Source organism: Nesoenas mayeri (genome assembly GCF_963082525.1).
Source record: "Nesoenas mayeri genome assembly, chromosome: 2".
Classification (NCBI taxonomy): domain Eukaryota; kingdom Metazoa; phylum Chordata; class Aves; order Columbiformes; family Columbidae; genus Nesoenas; species Nesoenas mayeri.
Window position 1 is genome coordinate 56,410,923 of NC_137543.1, and position 25,986 is coordinate 56,436,908.

The 25,986-nt window shown below is 41.2% G+C and overlaps 1 protein-coding gene across 4 annotated transcripts; it reads left to right on the top strand.

The window, feature by feature from the left end:
* The first annotated feature begins 1,149 nt into the window (after positions 1-1,149).
* Positions 1,150-15,875, top strand: CIDEA (cell death inducing DFFA like effector a). 4 transcript variants are annotated; one of them, XM_080339363.1, is made up of 7 exons: positions 1,150-1,198; positions 5,317-5,473; positions 5,778-5,924; positions 8,117-8,298; positions 11,491-11,648; positions 12,075-12,092; positions 15,511-15,875. In XM_080339363.1, exons 1-5 carry the CDS (start codon positions 1,161-1,163, stop codon positions 11,621-11,623), a joined length of 657 nt encoding a protein of 218 aa, XP_080195489.1. In that variant the 5' UTR covers positions 1,150-1,160; the 3' UTR covers positions 11,624-11,648; positions 12,075-12,092; positions 15,511-15,875. The 4 variants fall into 4 exon arrangements, with proteins under 4 accessions (XP_080195489.1, XP_080195488.1, XP_080195487.1 ...); XM_080339362.1 differs by having other exon boundaries at positions 12,075-15,875; XM_080339361.1 differs by having other exon boundaries at positions 11,491-15,875.
* The last annotated feature ends 10,111 nt before the right edge of the window (positions 15,876-25,986 follow it).

Here is a 25,986-nt window from a genome sequence, read left to right on the forward strand (position 1 = left end):
AAGGGGTTAACATTTAAGAGTCCCCACACACCTGCAAGCCCCAAGTGGCCTGAGGAGGAAGAGATAAAGGTCTGGGCTGTCTCACAGTGGAAAGTCTGTTGGTCTAAGCTTTGCTCTGAGAAAGGGAGCTATTTACTCTACCAAACTGGGAAGGAGATGCCATCCAAGAAAACAATTTGCCCTGGACTAAAGGTCAGTGGTTTTTCTAAGAGCTGATAAAAACCCCCAAACCAAGGACTGAAGACATCTAGCAGTTGTCAGCCTGCCTGCTAGAGAAGCCTGGAGAGTAAAAAGTATGGTGAGTGGCTCTTCTGCCCTAAACAGGTTAGTGTAGGAAAAACAATCCAGGCAACCACCTATTCCTGACCCTGAGGGTAACCTGATTGCTGATGGTAAGGGATCAGCAGTGACAGGGTTTCCCAGTTCAGGCACTGGCCTGCGGTCAGGCAGTTGCCTGAAAGGCATGTTCTGAGGCTCCTGGCTCTGTTTTCCCTGTGCAATAATGCAACGGTGATTGCACAGCCCTGAGAAACAGAACATGGTTTTAAAGCCAAAAAAATACTGTATTTGTGCCCACAGGCATACATAAAAAGGAAATAACTGCCTTTTTACCTGCTTAGTGCCCAGAAGTCACTGCTCCCTTGCCTGTAGGAATAACACTAAATACCTCTGCTGAAGCTACTGTATATATTAATCCAAGCTGTAAGCTTATTCACAGGCTCTAAAATCAGAAGCTGAGACACTTAATCTGTTAATTTGCTCTAATGCTGAGAGGCTTCAAATGAGATTGGCTTCCACTGTTGCTATATTAGCTGTAACTAGCTTATGTGTAGTAAGTCAGATACACACTAAACAAAACCCTTCTTGCTCCTTTCCCAGGTAAAGGCAAAGCGCACCTGAAGAGATATTCCTTTCCTACGTGGGGCGTCTTGCACCTATTATTACCTCCCTGCCGTTTGTGCTGTGGGCAAGCTTGGAACTTCGCTGGGGCCCAGCACCGCCGCGACAAGCTCCGTGGAGGGGGCTGTCCCCTCCGTCCCCGCCGGGGCCGCCGCTGGGGAAGGGCCGGGCGGAGGGGCCGTCCCGCCCCGCCGCGGGGAGGAGCTCGGCCCGCACCACTTAAGCGCCGCGGGCGGCGCTGCCCCGCGGCCGGTCTGGCCATGGAGGCGGCGCGGGAGTACGCGGGCTCGCTGGTGCGGTGAGTGCGGGGACCCTCACCCCTCCGGGCGGCCGCCGCCTCCCTCCCCTGCTGATCCCCGCGGTGGTTCGGAGGTTGGCGGTGGGTTCGGCTGCTGGGGAATGCTCGGGAGGAGCCGAGTTTGAGTAACTATTTGTCAGCTCCAGCTCCTCGGGAGCAAGGGGCGCTTCTCAAGCGCAGTGTGAGGACTAGGCACAGAGGGCGTTGGAGACGGGGGTCAGGTTAAACGTGGTGGACACTAGGTGGGACAAGCAAGAAGGTGTGCTCTCGCAGCAATTCGAGCTTCAGATGAAGTACTTCTGAGGGATGCACAAGTTGGAGCTTGGCAGTTTTAAGTCCTTTCTGAGGTGTAATGGCTGGGATGTATTCACCTCTCAACAGTAGTGAAGCTGCTGTCTTGTGTGCGAAGAGCTTGTATGCCAGGCATGGAGCTTCAGTGTAGTTAGGAGCCACTTGTACTCAGTGAAAACAGGACCACAGCTCCTGGCCTCTGTCTGCATTTTGGTTGTGCTGACCATGTCTGTGAAGTTGTCCATCTGTGTGCAACTCAGAAATGCATCTAGTTCTAGCTGTGCTTCTGACATCTCTATGGTTCATGTTTTAACAGGGAAATCAAGTCTGCAATCTGGGTGAAACCTAAGTCTCCTGACTAATTTCTGACTCTTTTTTTGGCTTTGCTGTTGCTGCCATTGTCATTTGTCAGTGAACTTTAACCTAAAAGTCAAACTGTGCTGCGTTCTGAAGCCACTCACGTTGTGCAACGTTGATTTTTCTGAGTGAGGCTGAAGACCATTGCACCACATTCTTAGACAAACATACGAGGCATATTGCAAACAAAAGACAAAGAGGGAAATACATGTATGGGACACAAGGCAGGCTTTTAATTACCAGGTGTTTCCCAAAAAAAAGATAATTCATCTGTTCCACCAACCAACTGAATGTGTAGTTATACAAAGCAAGTTTGAAGATCTTTGCTCTTTTGAGTATAAATATATTTTTGTAGTTTCCACTGGCTGACATAAGATCTCACTCTCCTTTAGGGAAGAGCTAGGATTTGATCTTTTTGACTTTAAAGAACAACAGAACAGCAATGGAGTTGTCTATATCTAACCTGTCACTCAACTTCCTAATAAAGCTGACTGCATCTTAGTATGTTTCTTTTCTCTCCACTGATTGTTCCCTGGCTTAGCTTGATCAGCTTTTAGTAGGAAATTATTTTTGATAATGCCAATCTAGCAGAGGAATTTCCTGCATCAAGAATCAGTTTGTCTGGTGTCTGCAGCAAAAATTTATCTTTTTAGGAACCCTGATGGTAGGCTGGCCTGTTTGAGTCTGTAGCCTTTGTGTGCGGGGGAAACAAAGGAAGAGAAACAAGCTTTCAGCAACAGGCCCAGGAGTGGAAGGCTTCACACTCTGTTTATCTGGCTCTTTTTAATCACACTGGCTTTTGCTTTCTAGTTGACTGAAACCTCAGCCTGCACTGGAGCCTAGACTCACTGCTTCACAAGCAGAATTATTTAAAGATGACGTTGGTTTATTGAAATGTAGGTGTAGCGGCATCAATGTTAAATAACTCCCTAAGACTTGGACTCCTGTGAAGTAACTGTCTGATGTTGCTAGTGAAAGTCCTGGTTTGATAATCTGGTTTGTGGTGGGTTTTTTTGTTTGTTTTGGTTTGGTTTTTTTCCTCTGACTTTTTACATCTGGTGCAACTGGGCAGCAGTGTGACATGAGTGATCTTGAATCCTGATGAAACTTCTGCTCAGAGCTGCAAAATGTGGCTTGTATAGTTGGCAGTGCTAATGCCAGATGTTGAATCCCGTTAGCTTAAGTCCTGCCTGTGCCGCTAACGCTTTTCTGTATCAAGATATACGTTCAGGTTTTTTCCTTATGCTTTGTCTCTTGTCAGTAACAACCTGGCTTAAGTAATGGGAAAGAAAACTGTTCAACAGGACTGCTAGTTTCTGTCCTCACCAGAAAAAAAAAAAAAATCGTGGCAGTACTGTCATATATACCACTCAAGTAACTATTCTACATGCTAGTTTTCAAATGTGTGAAAGGGAATGGGGCATAAGTAGATCTGAAAGCATTGTCTCTTGAATCCTGACTGTTGTGCCTTCTGACATAAGGGTGCCCTGTGAAGTGATGTCATCAGCCCCAAGATCGATGAGCAGGCTTCGTATCTGAGGAGAAGACTTGGGTGATTCAGAATGGGAGCTGCCCACAGACCAGAGGAGTGTCTGGGGTACTATTAACTTAGTCAGTGAAGAGATTAGCCAACATGCCCTGTCCTAGCACACTACCCTTCTGTGTAGCTTCAACGCCTTTGCAAGTGCTACTCTGTCACCTCATCCTCCTCCCTGGTCTTGACCCTTCTCCAGGACAAAAGTATTTATTACCTCTTTAATTTGAAACAGTACCTGTCTCCTGAAAAACATTCTGACTGTTTATCCTCACCAGCTTTGTTGTGAGGAGGAGAGAGATTTCCACCAGCCATGTATGTGTATGTGCAAACTGTTGAAAGCCAGGGACCTAATGTTTAGACAGCACTACTAAGAAAGTATTAGCTTGAGCTAGAATAAAACTGTTGAACATTCTGCTCCCTTAAAAAAATAGAAGTTCTAACAATGCTGAGGAGTTTTTGAGGGAGGTAAACTTTGCTGTACTAAGGAAAGGCAATAGCCCAAAGCCCTGTAGAAGGGCATTTCAGAATGAGAGCAGAAAATGAATTGCCAGCACTCTATCTGGCCAGTCGAAAAAACCCCACAAAACTTTCTGTGCATCTCAAAAATATTCTTAAAGACCAGATAAGAACTTTGGAAAATAAAGTTATTCTCCCTGGTCAATGTAGACTTGCACAAAAGATGTGACAGGGACCATGAGTAACTTTATACCACTTCATCATTGTTCTAAAAATTCCTGTATTTGCTTTCTTGCTGCAGAAAGAGACTGCCATTTCACTCCCTCCCACTGTGTGACAGTGTCCAATAATAGATTTTCCTACATAAAGCTGGCTTTTTACATCTGTGTGGGAGAACAAAGTGGGGATGCATGCCTTTCCCACCCCTGTGCAATTCAGCATTAAGGAGCAAAAGAGATACTGAGGGTGAAGTCCAGGAACAGGGGAGACAAAATGTTTTCTCCCTTTAAAAGACTTGTCAGAGATCAGTCCTTTCCAGGTGTCATGCAGAGGGTGATTTTTGACAAGCTGGATATTGAATCAACCAGTGTAATTTGACAGCAAAAAGCTGTCATGAGATGTAGTTGGGAGCAGGTCTGTGCCTTGGTGTAGGAGTAGGAAGTTAGAGTTATGTGTTTGGTTTACCTAAGGAAACATAAAGAGTGACTGTTAAAACATGTGACTGCTTAGGAAAATTTACAACCTCTTTCTAAAAGTGTTTGAGTTCTTCCAGCCTCTCTGACAGCCTTCCCCAACCCTGCGATTATGTACTTTGATCTTAATTTTCATTTTATTTTATGACTTTTGATACATTAGGGCACAAATAAGTTTTATTTTTGATTTTTTTTCAAAAGTAGATGAGGTTTTGTAAGCTGTAGGTATTTCTTACAATATAAACACCTTGGCTGTTTGGAAATCAAGCATAACTATATTGAAAAGCTTGACTTGCATTCTGGTGCTAGGTGTTTTGAGTATGGATAATGTGTTCAGTCTTCCTAAAGCAAACTCGTATCTTAAATAATTAGTTGAAAGTAGTCTTGTGTATTGTCTCTCTGAGCATTTATCTTGCAGGTAAAGAGAATGATCTAAGTGGCTGAATGCAGTAAGACCTGCTGCCTTTCCAATTCAGTGTTAAAACTTGTCAACCTCACTGTAATCATGACCTTGACATCAGCTGAGCTAGAGGTGGCCCACATCTGCTTGAAATGTTTTTAATTTTAGAAGTGTATTCAAATGTCACTGGCAAGAGACGGTTCCGAGACAACGTGTCTGTAGGGCAATGTAATATTTAGTTTTGAAAGCAAGCTCCACGAGCCTAATGTGACCTGTGAATTACTTGTATAATGTGCTTACGTCACTGAACTCAACAGTCCTCCTCCTTCTCATGGTACTTGAAGTGACTATTTTTATAACTACACTAAATTTCTATTTGTCTTAGATCTTTGGTATCCATGGGAGCATCTGTGGGAGCGGTAACAAAACAGACCCTGTTCCCTCCTCTCATGCCTGCAGGGCGACCTTTCCGTGTGTCGAATGCCTCCCGAAGCAGTCGGAAAGGAATTGTTGCAAGCAGTCTGCAAGAGCTCATCAGCAAGGTAGAGCAAACATTCCCACTCGGGCTGAAACTTATAGTGAAGTATGGTATGCCAGAAAGGCAACCCACACACTTGTGTTCTTCTAAAAATCATTACTGGGGAAGTTCAGGAGAATATGGCAGATCAGCAAATCTTAATATGAAATCATGTCATTATTTAGGTTGAACAAGACCTTTAACATCAAGTCCAGCTGCAAACCAAACACTGCCAAATCCACCACTAAAACATGTTGCTAAGTGCCACATCTATACATCTTGGACGACAGACCACCTTTCGAATGCTAAAATTTACTGGTTTTTTGCAGACTCTAGATGCCTTCCTTATATCTGCTGGAATAGTTACTCTGGTTTTGGAGGAAGATGGCACGATTGTGGATACAGAAGAGTTCTTCCAGTCCCTGGATGATAATACGCACTTCATGGTTCTAGAAAAAGGACAGAAATGGACACAAGTAAGTGTTGACCTGCTCTCTGTCACTTAAATATAAGTGGATGGAAGAATGTCTATGGCTGCTAAAATTGTTGGAAAGGAGAGAGATGAGAAAGAAAACTTCCACTAAAGAAGGCTAGGTATAAACTCTTTGAGCGTCCTGGATGACAAATCAAGTTTGTTTTTTGGTTGGTTTGTTTCTTCTGTCCCTTGCTTGAACATAGAACTCTTAGCAAAGATCTGCCAAGAACTGAAGTGAAACATTACAACTGAAAAGAATTATAGGGGAAATCTCCTGCTTTTGTGGATCCTCAGAAATAACTTTATTCTTGAGCCTTTTTGTAACATAAAGAAAACTAGGACTGTAACTGCATGAAGTTAAAAATACGATGTCTTTAAAGGTTAGCTTTAGAAAGGAAAAGAATTCCCAAAGGTAAAAAAAGTTTTGCCCTGTGAGTGCAGTAATGATTTAGTGAAGGTTAGAAAAATGCCTGTGTTTAATCTAGCAAACAGCTAAAAGTTATCATCAAAACCCATTGTTAGCCTACATGCTTCAAGATATTTTAAAAACTGTTAAAATCAGCTTGCTTTAGCCTTCTGTTCATGTCAACACAGTGTCCGACTTGTGGTTTTGTGGGGGAATAGTCATCTGCACGTTAGTGAGATAAACTCCCAATTGTCTCTCTGTTAAGTGGTTGTTGCTAGAAAGGTAGCATCAAAGTTTCTTCTACTGGGGCAGAGCTAGCTGAGGAGCTGTATACAGGCCTATGATTTGTCTGCTTGTACACAGGTGGCTTAATTGTGTGGCCCTGTTTCCTCAGTCTCCTATTGCAGTGTGGGCAGTTTGTACATTTTTCCCCGAGATACCTCACTGACTTATCAACCTGCTGCATCTAGGCCGTGAGTTCCAAGAGCAGAAAAGAAGTTGCAGCTAGGGCATGACTCCACCTTGCTCCTTCCCTCTCTGCCCTGTGTCCTGTCTGGCATGGAGCAGAACAAGTTTGAATGCTGTCCCTCTTCAGGACATGCTGAATGACAGGAGGACTACTGCAGCTTCACAAATCATCTAGAGGGTAGCACAAACTCTGTCGTGCTTTATCCAAATATTTTGGGTGCTAGTGGGGGATACACTACCAAGAATACCAACGACTTCTACGTATCCAAAACTTCTGTTAGTGGGGAGCCCTATTGCTAGAGCTTTGAGGCCATTGAAGTAAAACAGGCATAAAATTGCTGGCTAATTATATACTACAGTGTTTAACTTGGTTTGACTTATCACAGGACTGTCTGAGTGCTGGGGTAACAAGTACAAAAAGGCCCAGTCTTACACAACTTTATTGCTTCATTTAGCATGCAAAAAACAGTGTGGCAGCTGCCAAGTCAGTAACCTTGAGCGGGATGTGCTGAGCGGACTATCTCGTGTTTCCACTAGATGTCTCTGTAAATATGGGTCTGCTCTACTATTTTCTTATTTTTCTTGAAGCAAGCATGGTGAAAGCATAATTGTCAGCCCTGAGGCTGACTAAGGCTGCTCCCAATAAAGAAGGCCGGATTTAAGGTGGAAGATGACTTTCCATGCTTTTCCTCCTTTGCTTTTTCCTCTTAAAAACCTCAAACCCTAGGCCTAATCAGTAGTGGCTCCCACTTCATGTTACTTTTTTAGCAGGAGGAAAAAGAGAGCATTATGAGCCAGGATGTGAAATGACTTTTCACAGATGTCATCTTTGCAGCTCTCTCTAAGAGTGCTTATCAGTATTGTGGTTCTTCCTAAACAGAATAACCTAATGTCATCCTGGTAATTTGGTGGCCTACTTTGCTGTTGACTGTGCTGCCCCAGGTAGCAGCTGGAACATATTGGGATAATTAAGTAATGACACTGTGCTGTGGCATTACCAGTGGTTTCAGTATACCCTGAAGAAGCAGCTATATTATATATCAATATATATATATCAATGGGTGCTACATCACTCTAGAACTTCTGTGTCTGTTTGGGATACCTTCAGGCTCCTGGTCAGGACTTTTACAAAATTACGTGAGCCAGGGTCTTGCTTTTCTCTGTGCGAATGCTTTTAATTCTATTTTAGAGCTGATTGAGAACTAGCCCAAAGACTGGAATAAGCAAGCTGTTTCTGAAAAGCTGCACTGTTACCAATTGTCTTGCTGTAGTTTCCTGGCTTATAGTACAAATTGCCTCTTTCTCTCTTTTTAAATTAGACACGAAATGGAGTCACCACCCTGAGACAAAAGAAGAAAATGGGAGTAGCTAACATCACATTTGATTTGTACAAGCTGAACCCTAAGGATTTTATTGGCTGCTTAAACATCAAGGCAACCTTCTATGAGATCTACTCTGTCTCATATGACATCAAATGTATGGGAGCGAAAAGTGTATTGCGGTAAGCATGTTTCCACTACTGGTGAGGCGTATGCATTAATGTAAAATCTGTGTTTGCTTATTGTTTCTGTGAAGCAGGTGTGTTTATAAATTTAGTATTTTTATTCTTACATACTGGCCAATGTACTGAATCCCCAGATTTCTTTGACTTGTTTGAAGAATGCAGGAGGCTGAGGAAGAAGCAAAATACTCTTTGAAGAGGGGTCTTCAAGGAGATGAAATGAGAGAGGAATTTGAGGTCTGATGGCAGAGGTCTTAAAGCTTGTCCAGACTTGGCAATCACTGGTTGCCAAATTCATCACCCGAGCTACACAGAAGAGATAGGACATTGTCTACTGTCATAATGTGAATTTATAATCTGTAGTAAGATTGTGTAATGTCACTCTTAAAACCAACTGGTCTCTAAGCAAACTAATGGAGCCTAACAAGGACCACTGTTCCATGCGGGACCAATCTGTAGTGGGTTGTGAGTTTGGTAGAACTGGCTGTTGTGAAATGCTGTCTTAAGCAGGAGCAAAAAGTGGTGGAGTCTCGTTCTCTGGAACTTGCTTTAGGTCAACCTGCTTTAGCAGGTGGTTTAGACTAGGTGATCTCCAGAGGTCCCTTCCAACCCCAACCATTCTGTGATTCATTTGTGAAAATAATACCTGTCCTCTCTGCTGCATTTGTGTGTTGAAAATCTGTACCTTGTCAAAACTAGCTGTGTCCTGCCCTGATTGAAGAAAACTTTTGAGTTCAGGCTCCTTCACAAAGGTGCCCTATTTAGCAGCTGTTTAAGCTGCAGCCCTGAATTTCTCTACCTGACCTTTCAAATTCTGGTTGAGAATCTGGTTGAGAGGTAGTGGAGAGTTGATGCATTATATTACTTGAGGACCAGATCTGCTCTGTACAAGACAGATGTATTTGCCCGTGAGGTTTTCACTTCCCCTGTGCAACAAGTAGTCTTTAGTTTGAAGTCTTCAAACAGTCCCTCCTCTCATGATGCAGCTATTAAGAATTGTAATGCTAATTTTGTTCCCTGTTTTTTCTGTCTGACCTCTCCCACCCTACTTAGGTGGTCCCTTGCTTAATCTTTTAGGCTACAGCTGATGTGACTGTAGATGAGACCCATCTCTCTGGTCACGGCACAGTGATTCTCCAGCTATATGCTATGCCCTCCTGTAGCACTGGCTTCATTAGGGTTCCTTCAAAGCAAAGGGTTACCCTTGAACAGCTGCGCTCCTCCAGTTCCTATGTTTGTCAAGTCTCTTGAGCCAGAACAAACTCTGATTTCTGGCTATCTGCTATGGAGATGAGTATCAGCACTGGAACTTGCACTGTTACAGAGAATTTGAAGTGACAGTTCTGCTTCTCTGCCAACACAGGGCAGCTGGTCAGAAAGAAGTGATACTGACAGACAGCTGAAGTAGCTGTGGAGTTCTGGAAGCGCTGTTATGTTACAGAGTTGAGATGTGAGGGAAGTGCCAGTGTCAGGGTGGGAAAATAGTCCACTAGCAAAGAACAGGGGTGACAGAAGAGACAACTGTGGATACTCATGAACACAATAGTGAGATGGCATGTCTCAGCTTGCTATTGAAATTGAAGACAGATGATGTTTGGTTCTTGGTGTTGTCCCCCTGCTAATGAGATCCAAATTACTAACTCTGATGCCCTCTCCCTGAGCCCACCGGCGGAGTGTGAAGGGAAAGGACTTTAAAATGCTGCAGTTGTTCATTGGGGAAAGGGGCTCAGAGCCTGCCAGATCTGATTAGTGCATTTCCCCTAGCAGTTTCTCCCTGTAGTGTCCAACTGAAGGATCAAATGTCTGGTTCAACAAATAACTTCCTCTGTGGCTTAAGTGACAACTGCACTTGTGTGCAAGTGACACACTACAGCTGCTCAAAAACTCAGTACCAGGTGCAGCTTTCTTTACAACTGTAAAGCTCCTTGGTCTTGTACTATGTGGTGGAAGGAAGGACATACTGAAATGGTGTACATGAGGGAAGCACGAACAAGGGGTTTGTTTGGTTTTTTTTAAGGCTTCCCAGGCTCTCTAAGTATAGGGTATTCTACTCTATTGAAGCACTGGATTTTCACTGCAAACTTTATTCATCACAGTGGAAAAAATGAATTTTTAGGAAAAAGACTTTGCCTTCTCCACTAGAGCTCAAAGGAGAAGTGAATAGCAGCATAGGTTTCACAGCTGCATATTTTCTCAGACAAATTCAGAAAATCTTCCCCCTTTTTTGCAGAAGAGGGAAGCTGGTCTGGTTTCTGCATCCTCAGAAAGGGATGCATTTCCAGTTTTGGAATTGTTCCAGTTCTTGTGTACCACATCCCCAATGCCTCAGCTTCACACTTGTGAGGGCCTACTTAACTTTCAGGGGATGAGGCTTGAACATGGCTCTTAGTACTGATGTCCCCATTGTTTTGTGGAGAATAGAAGGAAGGTGCAGCTATAACTAAGTTGAATAAATGACCTTTTATGATGATCTCTATTCCCTTGCAATCCTGTGGTGGTCTACAATTTATATTGTAAACCTCTGATGCTTATCTGATCTTAGTTTAGGGATCTGTACTGGTTCTCAGACAGTATTATATATTTGAACACTGATACTTATTAAATCTTTACAAAATAGAATAGCTGTGAACTGAGAATTCTTAAGGTTTGCAGCTTAGACAACATTAATTTGCCTGGCTTCACTCATTTTGCTGTTGGGCATCCACTGTAAGGTGATTGCTCAGCTTCAGATCTAATTAAGTTTGATCTGCAGCTTAGAGATACACACAGTGTTGTATTAGTCAATGGCCTAAAGGTGAGATGCAAGATGGATTCACACTGCAGGAATGCTGCTGGGCTCCCAGGCAAAGTTGTTTTCAGTGGTGCTCTGGTAGTTTGAGTGATGGCTTTGCAAAAAGCCTGTAAATGTCTAATGGGATGACTGCCTGCTTTCTTAAATGTTTTTTCTGCTTCTGCCAACATGTCAATAGTTTTCTGTTAATCAATGGCCACAGAAGTGTTTTTTCTGAAGAAGATACAAAAAAGACAAGCTTATCAGATGTGAGGAGAAATTAGAGAGTTTTTAAATGTATCTACCAAAATCATCCTAAAGGTGGTGTGGGTGGGGAGAAAGGAGTAATGTCATTAAGAAAGGAGTAATGTGATTAAGAAAAAACAAAACATATTTTCTTCTATAATTAACTTTTCTTCTAGGAAGATACTTCAGCTAATGTCCCATGCAGCACAAATAATCGGACAATTTCTTCTCTATACTGGAACGTATATGTTGCAGTTGATGGGTGAATATGATGAAGACGTCCCATGTAGAAGATCAAGGCGGGAGTAGTGAGCACAGCTACACTTCTGATATCGAATCCTTTTGCTTAAAGACATTCTCTTGCCCAGTTTTGATTGTAATGATGTTACGGTAGGGGGATGTCCACTGATGTGAGCTAACATTTTTCACACTTGGGAATGCTTGTAGGCCTTAGTCATAAAATAAGTGGTTGGTGTTCACAGGCAAAAGCAGCAAAAGGATGGGTGCCTCATGTCTGAGAATGGAGCAAAAGGAGAGAGGGCAGGTTTTTGTCTCAGCAAAAGTATACTTGGAAACTTGCCTGCTTTGTAACCAGTGGGATCAAAGCATAGTTGGTTTTTGGTTTGGTTTTGTTTGTTTTTTCCTGGTTTTTGTTATTTTCATGGCTGTCAATTTGCCTTGTGAACAGACTGAGCTGTAAGGTGGTGGCAGGGGGTCTGGTTTTTTGTTTTGTTTTAATCCTTAACAGTTTTGGTATTAGTGCCCAGCTGGCATTGAGGTACAAAAGTGTGAAGTGTACTCCTTTACTCCTTCTGACAATGGAACTACACAATACAGCTGAATCCTGATTCTCTCATTAAGTCTGATTTGAAGAAAGTGCAACTAAACAGAAGCTTAATATTTAGCCTTATTTCCCTTAAAACAAGGAAAAACATTTCATTATGACTCTTTATATTACTATAGCTCATACCAGTTGAAGAAGCTGATGTATTTCTTTAATGAGTCTGATGTCTATTTCTTCCTGAAGTGTTGAATAATTTACTGTAGTTTCATGAATGCAGCTTACAAGCAACATGCTGAAGCTTGGTTCAGGGGTTAAATGATCACTTATGTAGTTTCTAATGTTCATTTACAAGATGACACTACATTCCAAGTTGTACTTGAGGTACATGTAAGAGATGCTGGATTTTGATGCCCCTGTGTTCAGGGGAGAGCAGCAGGACACTATCTAGTCTTGTGTAACATACATATGCTCTTAACTGGATATTTTGGGGTTTATAGTTTCTCAAGACAAGCTGTATTAAAGGACAAAATTTTTAATCCTTAGGTAAAATTGTTCTTAATGTTTTCTACAGTTTAGTGAGCTGCTAGCATGACCAGCTTCCCACAAGCTTTTCCTCAACAGTGTAGAAAACTGGAAAACAAGCAGTGTTAGGTGCCCTGTATTAAAATACAGACTTCCATTGGTGAAGGGAAAAAGCCCAACTTTGGTTGTTCATAGGTGTGGCTTTTAAGATTTTCATTTGCTCGCTCATGAATAATTTTAGTAAGTTGTTATATTCTTGCTTAGGACTGAAAGCTGGTAAGGAGACAGTGGATACAGTTAAATATGTCTGAGCTGACAGCAGGTGCCACCAAGGAAGAGAAGCTCTGGTGACAGAGTGAACAAGTGGGGCAGGAGAAGAAAGCAGCGGGGGTGAAAGGGAAAAGACCAGTGTGGACCCTGCATTGCCTGCCATGCCTCTGCTGAGACAGGGATCCATTAACTGTGCATTAATTGCACTCATCAGTTGGAGGAAAACCTAATCTAAAAGAGGAGCAGGTGGACTGCAAAGACCAAGACCAAGCGTCTTGGTTGAATGGATCTATTCTGACCTGTCAGCTGGGTCTGTATCATGTCAAATGTCACTAATATGTGGGAATATCGCTCTCACTTTAATCTGCAAATGTCACCTTCATATGCTTATTTTTGCCTTCGCTTCACGGATGTGAGTTAGCCAGCTGGAACTGCATCTTTCAAATCACTATTGTGATGAAAAGCAGCCTAAATCCAAGTGTTAAAGGGACTTATTTGGCAAGTTTGGCAGGTGTCTGCCTGTCTCTTCAGTAATGGTATTGCAAATAAGTAGACAGCTAAGAAAAACCTTGATTTCAGTTGTTTTGCATCTACTGAGTGTTGTCTGGAGCAGTGTGCCCTCTTCCAGCAATGGGGAGGACTGATTCTTTCCTAATTTCTCACAGGGAAGAACGTCTGTAGCTTGCAGCACTGTCAGGTTTCCTTCAGAAGAAAACAATAAACTATTCTGTGAGTAATGAGAAAGAGGTTATATTAAAATGGAAGCTGTATACTTCATCTGTGTTGTTCTTAACACCCTTCCCTCCTATCCCCCCCAAATGATTGTAGCTGTGATAACTGTTGGCCGAAGTCTTTCTACCCCTACCAAAGAATTGCGTTTAACTGATGCAGTGCAATGACTTTGTCAATAATTCTTTCAGCTTTTAAGGACCATTTATTCAATTAAAAAAAGCACACCTCTTGAAAGCAAACTCTGTGTAATGATCCTAAGAGTATTTATGTTGCTAATGGTGGGAGCACAAACATTTAAAAAAAACAAAGCAACTTGCATAGCACAATATTGCTTTGTGTGAATTGCTTCTTTGACATCTGTAATAAAAAAAGCTTTTGCAAGTCTGAACTGTGTAGATCTCAAATTCCAGCCTTCTGTAGCCAGAGGCAATTGTTACAGAACTAACACTCCAGAGGTTCCAGTGGCACTGTCTGAGAACCTAATGTGATCTAAAATGTTAACTCAGTATGAATTTGCAATGTTTTGAAGCAGCTGCTTCTTTGACAGCTTAACACTTAAAATGTGAACTGCTGAAGGTCATGTGAGCTGCAAAGTCTCAATCTCAGAACATCTCCCTCTAATTCAAAATGCAAACAGCTGAACAAAGTAACTCAGCTTTGATATTTTCTCAAAATGGGAGATGTGTCTTGCAAGTTGTGTCTGAAATTGTTTCTTTGCTTCTGAATCTTGTTTTGCCACAGGCTTGGTATTTGGGGGGTGATATTTGCTACTGTAGCAACTGCTTTCCAGAGATAAAGTTTTGGCTTTGGGTCAAACTGGAGGAGTTTGTCATTCTCTAGGTTGGAACCAGTTCGGTTTTTTTGTTTTACAGAATGCCTAGAAGGCATAGCTTTCGCTTCAGCTATGTGTGGTACACAGCAAAGAACTACTTCAGCATTATCTGCCTTTCAAAAAGTTATATACAAGTTGCATACAATATTTAGCAAGAGACAGAAAAACTAAAAGCACAGGCTTTTCACTACAGGTATCTAGAGAAGAAGCCAGCTTTTCCACTTGACACTTTTAGCTTTAACTTTTTCCCATAAACTGGGTTAATCTGCAATGGTTACTGTTGCAGTCGAGGCTGGTGGCAGTGTCATGTGGAAGGTGTGAAATGTGTTTACTGCCTCCTTGCTTGCACTGGCCCTTTTTGCCTGTTGCTTTGCATCACTTGCTAACAATGTACCAAGTCATACTCTCTAGTTACCAAAAAAGGAATTTTCACTGAAGTACTCGAACTTGTTGACTCAGACACTGTTCATGTTCTGCAGGCAAAACAAAGTTGCTCTCTTCATGACTGGAATGAAGAATCTAGTAGCTTTTCGTGTGTGTAATTTATCACTACTTCATTTCCTTCCTTTCATAAACCCATTAAGTTGTTGCTTTCTTCCACCTTCCTATTCTTTCAGGAGAAACAGGGTTACAAGAGGAAAAGGCAAGGTCTAAATTCCTTAGATAATTTAGAATATGCTCTAGGAAACATCCTGAATCCCTTCCCTACAGAGGAGGGCAAATAAAGGAAAATAGGATTTTTGAGCTGGAATTTTTTTCTTAGTACTGTGAGAAGATAGGTAGGTGCTAACAATTTAGGAAATATTGGTAAGACTAAATATTAACTGCGAAGTTAACTACATGTGATCTTTTGTAACTGACTAGAATTATAACTAAATAATTTCAGCATGCCTCTTCCTGAGATAGCACTTGAACTAAAGGCACGAGCTTCTTTAATTAAAACCGAAGTTAAAAAGTATATTTTTTTACTTGATGCCTCAAATTTTACTGGAGGTATTAATGTGATTAACATATCACTTCAGTTATGTATTAATAAGTATCCTTTTGTGTTTACAGGTTATCACTGCTTTCTCTACCTTACCTTGTCATATATGCAGTTAAGATATTTATAAAATTGAGGATCACTGTTTTGCTAAGGGTTGAAATAGTATTTTACCACTTCACAGTTTTCAAGCTCAGTAGTTTAACTTGCTATCACAATTGAGGCAGGTGAGAATTATGTGTCATTGTGGTGCCAATTTTAAGGAACACTGTCCATGAATAAATAAAATCAGATGGTGGCTTTGGATGTTGTCTCTATTAATTTCTAGAATAACTTATTCCTGAAATAATCATGAATGTTAATGGATCTGTGGTCTGGCACAGACAGTTTCTAAATGCTGGACTGTGGCAGTGAAGTAACTGGATACTGTTATGTGGCTCTGAACTCTTAACTCTTTACTGCTGACTCGCTTTCTGGCCTCAGAGAAGCTGTGCAAACTGTGTTTCATTTAATACAAAAGGAATGTCTTCCTCCATCCTTTACCAAAGCTGGAGAAGACTACAAGCTACTGAATACAGGAGTCAGAAGGCTTCAGCATTCTCTGTTTTTCACAAAATACTGTAAGGATCAAGGACCTCTTTTTATAATGCCTCATGAAAACTCCCTGTAGTCATTTACCTACAGATACAATAGTGCACATTTGACTGCAGAAAAATATGAATTTAATTTAGTCAAAGATAGATTTGTCTGGTTTGGAATTAACTTAGTCTTCAGGAGGAATAGCATGCAAGTATGATCAGTCTAGCACGCTTCCATCTAATAAGTACAGTTTTGCCAAGCTTGATTATTGAGCAGTTCTCCTCTTGTGGGAGAACCTAGGTCTGATTTCTTGCGGTGGAAAAGCACAAAATAGCACTGTATTTAGCTTACTGGTAAGGTGTTGGTAGTGGGAGGTGAAGGGGTGCTATGGGGATGGCCTCCAGTGAGTAGAGACTGGGGTTGCCTCTGCATGGTTCAGAGCTGCTTCCAGCTGGCTCCAAAATGGACCCACCATTGCTCAAAGCTGAGCCCTTCAACCAAGTTTGTGGTGCCTCTGTGTGGTAAGGGATAAAAAATGCTGTGCAGCAGCTGTGAGAGAGAACTGAGCAAAATGGGGGAAAAACAGCCCTGGAGACACAAAGGTCAGAAAGAAGGGGGAGGGGGTGCTCCAGGTGCCAGAGCAGAGGTTCCTATAGAGCTTGTTGTGAAGACCATGGTGAAGAAAGTTGTGCCCCTGCAACCCGTGGAGGACCTCACGAGAGAAGATATCCATGCTGCAACCCATGGAGGCCCCATGCTACAGCAGGTAGCTGTGTCTTGAAGGAAGCTGCAGCTAGCAGAGACCCCATGCATGAACAGGTTCCTGTCAAGAGAGGAGCCCAGGCTGGAGCAGGTTTGCTGGCAGGACTTGTGACCCCACAGGAGACTCATGTTGGAGCAGTCTGTTCCTGAAGGACTGTACCCTGTGGAAGGGCCCCATGCTGGAGCAGAGGAAAAATGTAGAAAGGAAGGAGCAGTAGAGAGGAACTGTTGTGGACTGACCATGACCCCTATTCTCCTGTGCCACTTGGGGCCAGGGAGAGGAGGTGGAAGAGTTTGGAACGAAGTTGAGCTTGAGAAAGAGGAGAGATGGGGGAAAGGTGTTTTTAGTTTTATATTTGTTTATCACCATCCTTCTCTATTTTTTAATTTACAATAAATTAATTTAATCTTCCTTGAGTCTAATCTGTTTTACTGGTGTTGGTAATTGGTGAGGGATCTTCATCTTTATCTCGACCCACAAGATTTTTCCCCATGTCCTGTTGAGGGTATGGAGTGAGAGATTGGTTTGGTGGGTACCTGGCAGCCAGCCAAGGTTAACCCATGACAAGCATAAAACGCTGAAAGTAAAAATAAGCAAGAAGACAGCTGTCTGTGCTATAGGTGACCAGTAAAATTGGAAACAAACAAAATCTGAGTGTTTTCTGAATGGCTTTTCACAGCTGTGTTTGCAGAGACTACATCCAGTCATACACAGACAGGATTATTATTTTCAGTTGTCATGGTACAAACTATTTACTAACCTCAATCTCAAGTATGCCTTTTCTAAGGTTATGCATCTGTTTGAATTCATTTGTAGTAGGCCCTATTCCTAATGTATTCTTGGTTTGGAATATTTATTAATAAATATTAATTATCACTTGAAAGAACATTGAAATAGTACTGCTAGTTGTTTTATGAAAAAGCTAATGAAATTTAACGCTAGAAATACCGTATGTCTTTATAGACTCCAGAATCCAGATAGTGCATTCTATGCAGTTTCAACATTAAAAAGTTGATTGGTCATCAGTTTTTCTAAAAAGACTGCTTTAATAATCAGCATGCATTATGTAAAGATTGTGTTTGGGTTCTTGTTAAAGTAATGTAACTATTATCAAAGGTTGGTTGTGAATCTGTTGTGTGGGTTTTTTTTTTTTAAAAAAAAAAAAAGCTTAGATCCTCAAAGAACAACTATATTTAAGAAAAGAGTAGCTTAATGATGTGGGTAGTCAGTCTATTATAGACCTAGAGAAATGTCAGACATCGAAGTCCTTTAAAGTCTTAAAGTTAAGTATAATTATTTCTGACACATTTTATAATTACATTGTGAAGTCCATAATCCTTTATGTTAAAAGCACTTCTAATTACAAAGCATCTTCCCTTGCATAGGTATGTGACTTGGTTTGCTGCTGCTCTTGATGAAGTAGTGGTTTCAAATGCTCTTCCTCCATCTCAAAAATCGGGAAAGAATAAGCAAGAAAACAATAAATAATCTTATTTAGATGTAAGGACTACTAATTTATTATTTGAGCTAGAGAAACTGAAGTCTACTGTGCTCTCTGTTTTGTTCCTGCAAAGTTAAAGTGCAAATGTCATTATTTCAGTGAGCCCTGTACCAAATCTGCTTAATTCAGGTGCTCTTCCAGCTGCATCTGTCCTGCTTTCTTGCCCACTTAGGGAAGTTGCCTAGAGAAGCCACCTATTTAAAGGCTTGAATATTGTTCTAATCTGCACTCAACTCTCTGAGTGATCATGCTTTCCAAATAAAAGTCACTGCCTTCCAGAATAACTGATGTGTTTTCAGAGACAATCGATTATTCAACAACAAACCCATTTTATCTGAAATCACAAATTACTGAATAGTTGCTGAAAATAGCTAGCTATTCCAGTCACCTAGAAAAGCCATTTCATCTTTTGATGGGATCATCAAGCTGGTTTTCCTCATAATTATATGTGTTTGCTGCAAACTACATGAAGATCAGAATTTCATGTAGATAAATACAGCTTCACCTGTGTGACCACTGAATTCAGTAAACAATTCTCTCAATTTCTCCTAGTCTTACCTGGCCCTGACATGCTACCGTGTTTAGTTTTCACATGAGTTATGAACAGTGAAAACAAAGCAGGTTTTATTACTAGTAGCACCAGCAATGACTAAAGGCAGTAGCAATCTAATGGATAAAAGTCACCTTTGTTTCCTTTACTTGTACCTCTCCAAAGAGTTGGTTGTGGGTTTTTATATTTTCTTTTCTTCTTTTTTTGTGTTTTTTCTGTGGTGTTTTGGGTTTGGTTTTTTGGTTTTGTGTGTTTTGGGGTTCTTTTGTGTTTTGTTGTTGTTGCTGTTTTTTGTTTTGTTTGTTTGTTTTCTTTCCCCAGAAAATTTCAACTGCTACATTCTGGTTTTCTCTTGGAAGCTCCCAGCACTTTTTGCACTGCTCTTGTTTTCTTTCATCTAAATCTTTCTCTCTCTGATGCCATTACTTAGATGTCACCAGCTTCAAGCGCTCAGTTCTTTCTTCTGTTTTTCTATACCTTGCTCTGGTGACCCCTTTACACATACAACCTGTTATGTTGTTCCTTTTGTGGCCTTCTGTCACCTGTTCCAGATTCCCTTTGGACACATTCAAACTAAAAATACTTGAAGACTGAGGAAGTGGGCAGGGCAGGGGGTCAGGTGTTTAAGCAAATGTAAATCTTTTTTTAAAAAAGACATTTCTATCTGTCTTGCTCTATCTGTAGTTCATATTAAGTTTTTATATAGAACTGGTCAGCCTCTTTGTTTATGCAGCATTTTTACCATAACTGTCTTCCACACTAACCAAGCTACTGTCCTGAGATAAAAAGCTTTTGACTACTTAGAGCTGCGCCCTATTCCTGACAGGCCACACATAATATAAAGTCCCTATTCAGTAGAGAGACGGGACACCACAATGAAATAGTTTTACACAACAGAGATGTATCTCTCTGCAAATCTGTGCACAGGCAACAACTGCATCTCCACACCCTTCCCACAAAGCAATGGCATTTAATCATGCAGTCAACATATATTGTAACCCCATATCCTCCTGCATTCTGGTACACTGTTTAACAAACGGACCGTGAAATGGATCATTCACTGTGGGTGGGCAGTGGGTTGAGTCCTGGCCATAGGCCAAACTGACCTCTTACATTCTTAGCATTCATAAGCCTTTAAATCATTAATATGGTAATGCTGCTAATAGGCTGCAGTCCAAGGCAACAGGCACACACCCTCAGTCTCACTGCTACGGAGTAGTTTTCTAAAAGAAAAATTATCAGTTCTCTGTGTGTAAATGCTGTTTTGCCCTCCTAATTCCCAGTCAGTAGCTCTCAGGCTACCCTGCTCAGCGGGGGATGCTTCAGCTGCTTCTGTGCGTTCAGCACCAGACCACATTCCTTCTGTGGCTGTACCCACCCGCCCTTGACAGTGCTGCAGACTGCACTGTTAAAAATAAGCCAGACTTTGTCCAGTCGTAGCTTCTGCTGTGCTGTTTGTCCTGGGGCTGATGAACTTGCAAGGAATGGTGCTTTTCTCCTTACAAATGTAACCTGAGAGAATCGTTTACAAAGCAGGCTAGAAGCAGTATGCTGATTTGGTTTGGACATGTGTGGCAGATGAGCAGGATCTATGCTGGTGAGGGAAGCAGGTCAGACTGGAGCCACTCACCACCTGAGAAAAAGGGAAAGGAGGAAAACCATGACTCACCTGTGAAACCCAAGACCTAACTGGAGCAATTTATAATTGATTTTAGCTACAAAATTACTCTTTTAAAATAAACGTTTCTCACAGTGAGATGAATCATTTTACTTGGAAACCCATGCATTTGATCTCAAATATATGCTTGGCTTAGTAAGTGTTAAATAACTGACAGTCTAGACAGGACTCCAGTCCTTCATCTTCGAGGTCTATTGCTTTGTCTTTTTTTCTCAGAGAATAAAACCATGAAAAATTATTTGTGTAATGCAACCTACACCTGCCCTTTCCCCCCATCCCCTTGCACACACTGCTGTACAGAGCTCTACTGTCAAGCACTGCAAGGTGTTTTACTCCAGAGTCCTAAGGAGATGGAGCTAGATGGGATAAGATGCAGGTGCTCTTCTGCTTTAGCAACAAAATACAAGAAAAAAAGTCTAGAACAGATCCATCAGTTGTGCTTGGACCTGTTCAACTTAATCCTAAATGATCTAGGAAAAACATAATGAAGTGGTGAAGCCTTTTGATTGTATAAAAATCTTTAGGGTAGCCAACACTGCTTGGAATGAGTGTCAGAAGTATTTAATTATACCAATTTGAGTGAAACAATATCTGATGAAATTAAATATCTGTAACTGCATAACGCAAGGCAAAACAACTGTGTCTCTGCAGTTAAGGGATCTAATTTAGCTGTCACCACTCTCAAAAGACGTGTTGGAGGTCAATGAAAATAAAAGCTCAGCAGCAACCAAGAGGGCAAACATGATGTTGAGACCTCTTAGAAAATAAAGACCAGATTAGGAAGCATCGTAGACCACTGCATATATCAATGGTTGTTATTTGAATATTGTCACTCCCATTTCACAGAGGCTGCAGCAGAGCTCATAGATGTAGAGAAGGGTGATAAGCAATGACTAACACAGGAGTGCAATGTCCCCCCCTCAAATACAGGAAAATTAATTAGGCTAGTAATTTCAGCTCGGAAACGTTGGACAGACAGGGAAAGAAAGAACAGAACAAATACTAGAACCTTCATCTTACACACAACTACAATGGTCATTAGAAACTGTTAGTCCCTGTTTCTCAGAATAGAATAATTATGGGGCATCAAATTAAGGAATTCAGTTGGGCATGACAGGCAATGCCATAGGAGACTTTGGAGGCTGAAAGTATAAGTGGGTTAAAAATCAATTAAATAACTTAATAGATGCTTCAAAAGGACTATTAAATGTCATGGGCCAGATTCAGTCTTTGGCTCAACAAATCCTTAATTACTGATAGTCAGGATATAGAAGGGCATTTTTGGGGAAGCATTACCATACTCTTTCCCTGGTACCCATCACTGACTACTGTCAGAGATGTAATTCTAGATTAGATGGAGCTTCCATCTAATCAAGACGAGCTGCTGTCAGTGTACTCATCTAGTCAGAACTTACTTTTTCTCCTGATAATCTTTAGTGTGTCTTCTGGTTAAAAGACCATTTTGTCCTCATTCTGATGTCTCCCACACTCAGAACACTAGGACTTTACTGATAAGCCCTGCATTGTATTGACATCTATTCAGAGCTGACTAAACTCCAAAAGCAAGTCAGCAATATCTCAGATTCATCATCCTCTTACAGCTGTACCACTCACTGTGTGATACAGATAATGCAGAGTACACTTCCCAGCTAAAATTTGTTTTCATTCTGTCCTTCAAACAACTCAGTTCCTCCTCATGTCTGATGTCCAGAGAGACTGGAGAGTTTAATATAGAGAAATTCCTGACTTTTCATTCCTATGTTCTTGGTTGAAGCTCTAAGAAAACACTAACCTAGATATTTTACAGATTTTGTGCAGCCCGTTCTCTGGCTCTGTTTGTTTATGTAGCCAAGTGATCTATTAAAATGGAAGTTAAAAACATAGCCACACCAGACACACATTCTGCCTGACAAAACAGGCAGGTACATGCCTCCCTCTTCTCCAGCTGCTACAGCTGTTGCATAAAAATCACTATGACCAACTCTGCAAAAAGTCCTGGATGAGTATTATGAACACTGAGGCTAAACACAAGGGGAAACAAAAGAATATACTCATTTCCAAAGTACAGACAATGTGTTACAAATTAAAAGACAACAAGTGCTGGAAAGTGCAAAGGTGACTGAATTCAAACATGTTAATATTCTGGGCTGGACTTTTAGTGTTTTTGCATTCATCTTGTCAAACAGTGAGAAAAGTGTTTGAAAATGTAGGTGGAAACACCGTTTGATGAGATGGTGGAATTCCTCCAGCGTTTCTTCACACTCAGACATTTCAACCATAAACATATTTACCCCTGACCTGAAGTAGTGACCTCTGCTTTAACGTTACAAAGTTCGGACCACATCTTGTAGGCTAAAACACAAACACCAGCATTATCTCCACTGACAGCTACACTTATAAAGCAGACATATAAACAGCATTAAAACAAACCCCTGAATAATATGTTTGAGCATAAGTGACAATTAGTGACACTACATCTTCCACAGCAACAAGCCTGATGGGGAGGAACAAAACAAGAAGCTTTCTGAGTACCATATGAAATATAGTAGCTTTCCTAGGCAAAATATGTAAGCTGCAAAACACCTGTGATACATGTGTACACTGGTGTAAGCCTTATTAGACTGTGTGCTTCTCTGTGTGTCTTGCTGTTTTCAACCCCTTTTCAACCTGTCTGACCATGCTGTTAGGTTCTTGGGCTGTTTCTAGAGTCTTCTGCACCTGCAATATCTCTGGAACTCACGTGCCTGTGACAGATATTCTCACAAGAGGCTGACAGATTGAAAGGTGGTGACAGAGATAGATAGGCACATGCTTGCACAGAGCATGGCTTCCCATACTTCGTTTCCTCAGGAAGCCAGGCAAAAAACCCTCGAAGCCAAACTATTTTAAGATTTTTTTCCCCTCTTTTTAAACAAGTGAAAGATTTTCAGACTAAAAAGGAGAGAAAGGAACAACATTCACCCTGAGATCTTTCTCCTAAAGGTGACCGTGGGGTTAGTGGCATTTCCTAGTCTGCTACAAGCTGTCATAGTGAATCCAGTAGGTGGATTATATTTATTGCTCTGGCAGTTAATGTGAGTGCTAACAAGCTACGTAATACTGGATGGACCCTTGTTGATATTGTTATGAATCAAAATACAGCATACTTATCACTCTGAAAAAGAGAATAGTAGCTATCATGTTAACTGTTCTGCTATGACATGAATTTCTTTCTAGTTCTTAAAAATGCCAGTAAATAGAAATAGTCCTAGCAACAACCCTGATATAAACACAAATGTGTTTCCTGAAAAGCAGGAAGCAGCTTAACAATCATATCATATGACCAGCTAAATAGAGAGGAACTTTGCTGGGGTTTTTCCAGGGCATTAAAGCAAATTTCCATGTGAGTTTGTGGGAGATGACTATCGCCTAAGTTGCTATAACTGGAAAATCCTTCTAGTTGGTAGCATAGGCATCTTACACATTTTGTCCTGCCTTGTGAAATTCATCATCTTGTAGGTATCCATTTCTATTTTAGCCTTTGCAAGAGCAAGGAGTACGTGAGAAGGGCTGAAAGCAAGAACTCTGGAGGCTCTGCAAGCCCACATGGCCCCATCAGTTTGTCTTGACCATTAACATATTCAGCTTTTTCAAGGCAGCTGTGTCTCGCACAGGAGCCCTATGAGTATTTTGTTTGCTGACACTCTCTGATACCACTGCTAGGACTGACAGCCAAGATCCTTGTCAGTGCTGACTAGCAGGAATAAAGAACCACATTGGGGTCTGCCCACCACATTGGAGCACCAAAGGGCTTTCCAGTGGAAATGAACTGTTCTAGCCTTTAACCAGGTAGAAATCTCAGACTAATCCAGACTTTGCCTAGAGTCAGATCTTCCTATTCTGTCTAGATTCTTCCAGATCTGTCTATTGTAAAGGGTTGTGACACTCTTAAAATGCAAGCATGGACCTCTCTTATTATTTTAACTTTTGCTTCCACATCTGGGAATAAGAATTACCTTGGGTATGTAAGTTGTGTGAACAAATTGTTCAAGAGGTTGTCAGGAACATGATTTTGAAAAGCTGGGCTGATATTCGGTAGCTATCACAACACCTTAGTAATTTTGAGGGTTTAACATATTATCTATTTATTTATTTTTCACAACAGAAGTGGAGTTAAAATTGCAAAAGGAAGGAAAAAAATGAAAAAACAATGGAGTAAATTTACAAGTAAAATATTAAGAAAGATTTCTTCATATTTTTTTGCATTAAGAAAAAAGGCATAATCAAATTAAGCTATGAAGTGAATGGGAAGAAAAGACTATGAGTTAAGAAGAGCTCAATATATATTGTAGATATCTGAGAGAGACTACACAGCCAAATACAAGTGAAAATCCATTGTACAGAATTTACAGTGTATTCCTATGTTAATCTATTTAAAGAATGAATCTTATGGACTCAGTCAGATGAAGCACCTAGAGAGAAATCTTTAAAGGCATTTAAGTGCCTTAATTTTCAAGAGAGGTTTTAAAATACATCCAAAAGTAATCCATAGCAGCTAAATACATAGTAGGATTTTGAAACACTTAAGTGCCTTTAAAATCCTGGACCAAACCTATCAAAACTTAAAGAGAATGGGTAGACTTTTGTAGATGTGGGTTATAATGGCACCTCCACCTCCTACGTCAGTTGAACTACTAAGTAAACACAAACATGGATGAAAAGGATTTGAAAGTACATTTTTATTCAATGACCAACAAACGGGTGTTGCTTCTTTTCAGATTACTAGCAATAAAACATAGAGAAACTGCAGGTTGATTCAGGTCTGACTGAATATTAGAACATGCATACTTAGTTATGAGTACAAGTGAGGTGCAAATTTGTTGGGTAAACTATTGCTCACCTTCATCACACACACAGTTCTACAGTCTTACATGTACTGCAATGGGTTACTTTGTAAGCGTGGGAAACTGGTTGAAGTTTTGGCCTCTAAATGGTGTTTGACCAACTACTGCTCCCAGAAGAGTAGACAAACCTTTTGAAGACAAGAGACACTGGCTGGTACAACCTACACAGATTTTCAGGAGGCGTGTGGATTAAAGACTCTACTACAATATTCTCTTATTGCTTCTTTTAACCCCACAAATACTAAGGAGCACAGAGAAACAGTGGCAGGTAGGGGAATCCCAGTAGTATAGCCAGACAAGAAGAAACTCTGCCCTGGTTCCTCCCAGAGAGGAATCAGCCCACGGGCCAGGAGTGACACCCATCACCAACAGTCAATGGGAAAGGCTCCATGGGTCACTGTACAGAGTGGAGTTACTGCCTGCAGTGGTACAGGTCTCTTTAGGGCAGGAGTTTCAAACTCATTTTCACTGGGCACCACACCAGCCTCGTGGTTGCCTTCAAAGGGCCAAATGTAATTTTAGGACTGTATAAATGTTTGACACCCCTGCTTTAGGGGATGAAAGGGAAGAGCATCTTTGGGACTGTACAAGATGAC

Excerpts from the sequence above, each read along its gene's own strand:
- CIDEA (XM_080339361.1), top strand. The coding sequence starts at position 1,161 with ATGGAGGCGGCGCGGGAGTACGCGGGCTCGCTGGTGCG. Across the intron at positions 1,199-5,316 it reads TACGCGGGCTCGCTGGTGCG|ATCTTTGGTATCCATGGGAG; the intron begins GTGAGTGCGGGG and ends TATTTGTCTTAG. Across the intron at positions 8,299-11,490 it reads GGAGCGAAAAGTGTATTGCG|GAAGATACTTCAGCTAATGT; the intron begins GTAAGCATGTTT and ends CTTTTCTTCTAG.